This window comes from Clinocottus analis, unplaced genomic scaffold, assembly GCF_023055335.1.
Source record: "Clinocottus analis isolate CAN_PGR_092001 unplaced genomic scaffold, fCliAna1.0.p SCAF_4, whole genome shotgun sequence".
NCBI classification, from domain to species: domain Eukaryota; kingdom Metazoa; phylum Chordata; class Actinopteri; order Perciformes; family Cottidae; genus Clinocottus; species Clinocottus analis.
In genome coordinates this window covers 6,960,481-6,963,932 of record NW_027176153.1, presented here as the reverse complement: position 1 = coordinate 6,963,932, position 3,452 = coordinate 6,960,481, and the positions used below count along the sequence as shown (strand labels likewise).

Here is a 3,452-nt window from a genome sequence, read left to right as displayed (position 1 = left end):
GACTATAGACGTTATTAAATTTAATAAATCACCCATAATTCAAGCAAATTACATCAAATGCATTATAATCACTAAGAGCATAGTATTAAACAACCCCCATTATTTTCAGACTATTTGATGAACAACAAACTCATTTTGTTGGCAAAATATTTCATCTGGGGTCAGACTGACGTCCTACGCGTCTTGTCCAATAAACAGTTTATTTATTTATTCACGTGACAGGAAAGTGACATAAGGAAAATGAAACTCAAGGAAAGTGAAACTAACGGTGTCAAAACAACTCCCAAGTCCGCGTCATCCCCACAGAGCGAACGAGAGTCCGCGAGTGAGAGCCATGGCGTCCGCGACGTACTCCGAGGAGTTGACCTGTCCCGCCTGTCGGACCTTCTTCACGGACCCGGTGACTCTTTCCTGCGGACACTCCTTCTGCAGGGAATGCGTCGCGGGCCCGCGGTGTCCGCAGTGCGAGACGTCCATTCCTGCTGAAGCAGGGCGTCGTCTCCCGACCACTCTGACTCTGAAGAGGCTCGTGGAGAAGGCGAGAGAAGCGGAGAAGATGAAGCAGGAGCCCGGGAGCGCGAGAGCGGAGGTCTGTGGATCACTTCATGGAGGCCAACGGCCTGAATATTTATGGAAAGGGTTTTTTATGAGGCCTAAGTAGACAATGCATTAAATATTCGTAAATAAGTACATCATAATATTGTAACGGACTCAGGACATGTAATGTTATGGTTTAAATGTTAATTGTTTGTTGCGAGTTCGGGAGGTCACATAAGCTGTGTTGCGGTGTAACCTGTCACTCAAAGTAGCTACCTATGAGCGTGCCTGTGATTGGCAGAGCGAGTGAGGGAGAGGGGCGGGGCGGAGGGGGGGGGGGGGGGACACAGCGACAGCGAGCCTGCAGCTCGTTGCGAGGCTTTCAACAGTCGGTGGAGACCGACTGCGGCCGCCTCGCTCTCGTGAGATCATCATTCACCTTGGTTCATGACATCAGAGCAAGTCAAGATCATTTTGTACACAAATCGAACCGCAGTGGGAGCCATTTTCTTTTTCCTGTGATAATCAGGCAGAAACCTCTGGTTCTGTCGTGAGAAGTCCATACGGACGTTCCTTAAGACCTGCATTGTCTCTAATGATCAGAAGGGGGCGACTCCTCTGGTTGTATAGAAGTCTATAGAAAATTACTCTACTTCTCTCTTGATTTATTCCCTCAGTAAACATTGTAAACATGAGTTTAAGTCACAATCTGTAGTTTCAAGTCTTCTTCAATACAGCATGATTTTAATTCAGTAAATTATGGTAATTTATAGTCAAACAGACCATAAAGCAGGGGATGCTTTAAAGCGGGCTTACTGTGATTGACAGCCGTATACGGCGTCTCTACGTCACTCCTCGACATTCCAAATATGGTATGACGTCAGTCGTAATTCAAGATGGCCAATACTGCAGTCCACAGTTGTAATAGATAATGTTTTATTTCCATAGGTGGCTGAGCTGTGCCCTGAGCACGAGGAAAGGTTCAAACTGTTCTGCGTCACCGAGCAGCAGCTGGCTTGTGTCATATGCCGAGACGAGGAGAGGCACGACGGGCACAAGTTCAAAACCATCAAGGAAGCGGCCGCCTCCCTGAGACGGGAGCTGGAGGAGGACGTTGAGGCCCTTCGCGGCGACATCGCAGCGACAGAGAACCTCGCCGACACACAGAGGGCCGAGATGGTGAAAACCAAGGAGAAGTCTCAGCAGCTGGCGACGCAAATCCGCAGGCAGTTTCAGGAGATGCATCAGTTTCTGAGGAAGAGAGAAGATGAGGTAAAGAACGAGCTGCGATGCCAAGAGGAAGCCACTATGGAGGAAATGAGGGCGAGCTTCAACGCTATGGAGACCGCTTTGTCTGAGAGCAAGGAGTCAGAGGCAGAGCTGACAGCGGTTCTGCAGATCGAAGGCTCTGAGGGGCTCCTGAGGAGCTGGACTCGGGGTAACAGCGGGACGGCCCCAGAGCGCTCCTTCAGGCCAAGGGCCGACGATCTCCGAGTGGTGGACACCTCGCTCTCTTTGGGGCCGTACGAAAGCCACCTGCAGTTCTTCGTGTGGAAGGAGATGCTGCAGGTGATCCAGCCCCGAGCAGAGCTGCTCACACTCAAGAGCATCAGCGCAGATATAACAGTGTCAGATGATGGGCGGAGTTTGTTTTGCACGCCCAAGAGCGAACAAGCTCCATCAGGCTCCTCATTCAGTTTTAGCACCACAGTAACACCAGACCAAAACCGTTTCTTTGGCTCACCGGCGCCTGGCTTTGGCTTCCCCCCACAATCGTACCAAAACAGTGCCTTTGGCTCACCAGCGCCTGAATTTAGCACAGGCTTTTTTGGCTCCGTCCCAGTATCAAAGCAAAACACAGGCTTATGTGACATCTTAATCAAGCGCCATGTATTCAGTGTCAATGAGTTCACTTCAGGGCAACATTACTGGGAGACAGAGGTTGGACACAGGGACTATTGGGCACTCGGGATAAAAGATTACTTCCTAAACTACGACTGCCAGAAATATTCCGCCTGTGATCCCAAAACAATCACAGAGCTAGCACTGGGAGCCCGACTTCGAACGATTGGCATTTACCTAAACTGCTCCTCCAGGAAGCTCTCCTTCTACGATGCAGACAACATGACACACATTCACACTCTGATCTGTGGCCCCATGTCCACGCCACTGTCAGCATACTTTAACATCAGAGTCACAACACCTGATCGTAGCCCTCTGACAGTGTGCTGGTACTGAGGGCCAGATCAATACCACAGCCAGTTTGAGCAGCAGAAAATACCCACAGTTGTACATGAAAGATGATAAATAAAGTAAATACATCACCAAATCTGAAAAAGGCTAATTGTTTGCTGTGTTGTATATGCGCCTGTTGGTTCACCCGGCTTACTCACATTTCTATGGGCTTCATCATAGCAGTTGTAGTTTTGGTGTCTCATGTATAAAGTATCAGATTGTGAATGCTATTCATTATTTTGTGATTCTGTGTTCTCTGAGGTTTTCTTAGCCGTCTGCCTGACATGTCATGCCTCTCTGCCACCACTGGAGGGCAGTGCTGTCACATGACCTCTTCTGTATGAACCGCAGCCAGTCTCAGTTTGTAATGAATACAAAACTAACATGACCAAATATACTCAATAAAACTTTATTGGCTCAAAAGATGTCAGATTTGTTCATTTATTTTTTAATCAAGAACAACAGACTTTGTGTTGGACATTTGTTTGCACACTGACAGAGAAACATGTCCTCCAAGGAGAAGTCTGCAGCATCTATCCTCTCGTGCTGTCCAAGACCATATTCATCTTCATCCTTGTTTCTGTTGCATCTCTGTTTTGCATTGTTCTAAAGTTATGGATGACAGACATAACTGTTAATTAGCCCGTGGACCTCCGCCCGTTACGCCCTCACACAAACCA

General features: G+C 48.2%; 1 protein-coding gene across 1 annotated transcript; it reads left to right on the top strand.

The window, feature by feature from the left end:
• Positions 1-247: 247 nt before the first annotated feature.
• Positions 248-3,197, top strand: LOC137800643 (zinc-binding protein A33-like). Its single transcript, XM_068597917.1, has 2 exons — positions 248-589; positions 1,486-3,197. Exons 1-2 carry the CDS (start codon positions 335-337, stop codon positions 2,773-2,775), a joined length of 1,545 nt encoding a protein of 514 aa, XP_068454018.1. The 5' UTR covers positions 248-334; the 3' UTR covers positions 2,776-3,197.
• Positions 3,198-3,452: the final 255 nt, after the last annotated feature.

Excerpts from the sequence above, each read along its gene's own strand:
- LOC137800643 (XM_068597917.1), top strand. The coding sequence starts at position 335 with ATGGCGTCCGCGACGTACTCCGAGGAGTTGACCTGTCCCGCCTGTCGG. Across the intron at positions 590-1,485 it reads CCGGGAGCGCGAGAGCGGAG|GTGGCTGAGCTGTGCCCTGA; the intron begins GTCTGTGGATCA and ends TTATTTCCATAG.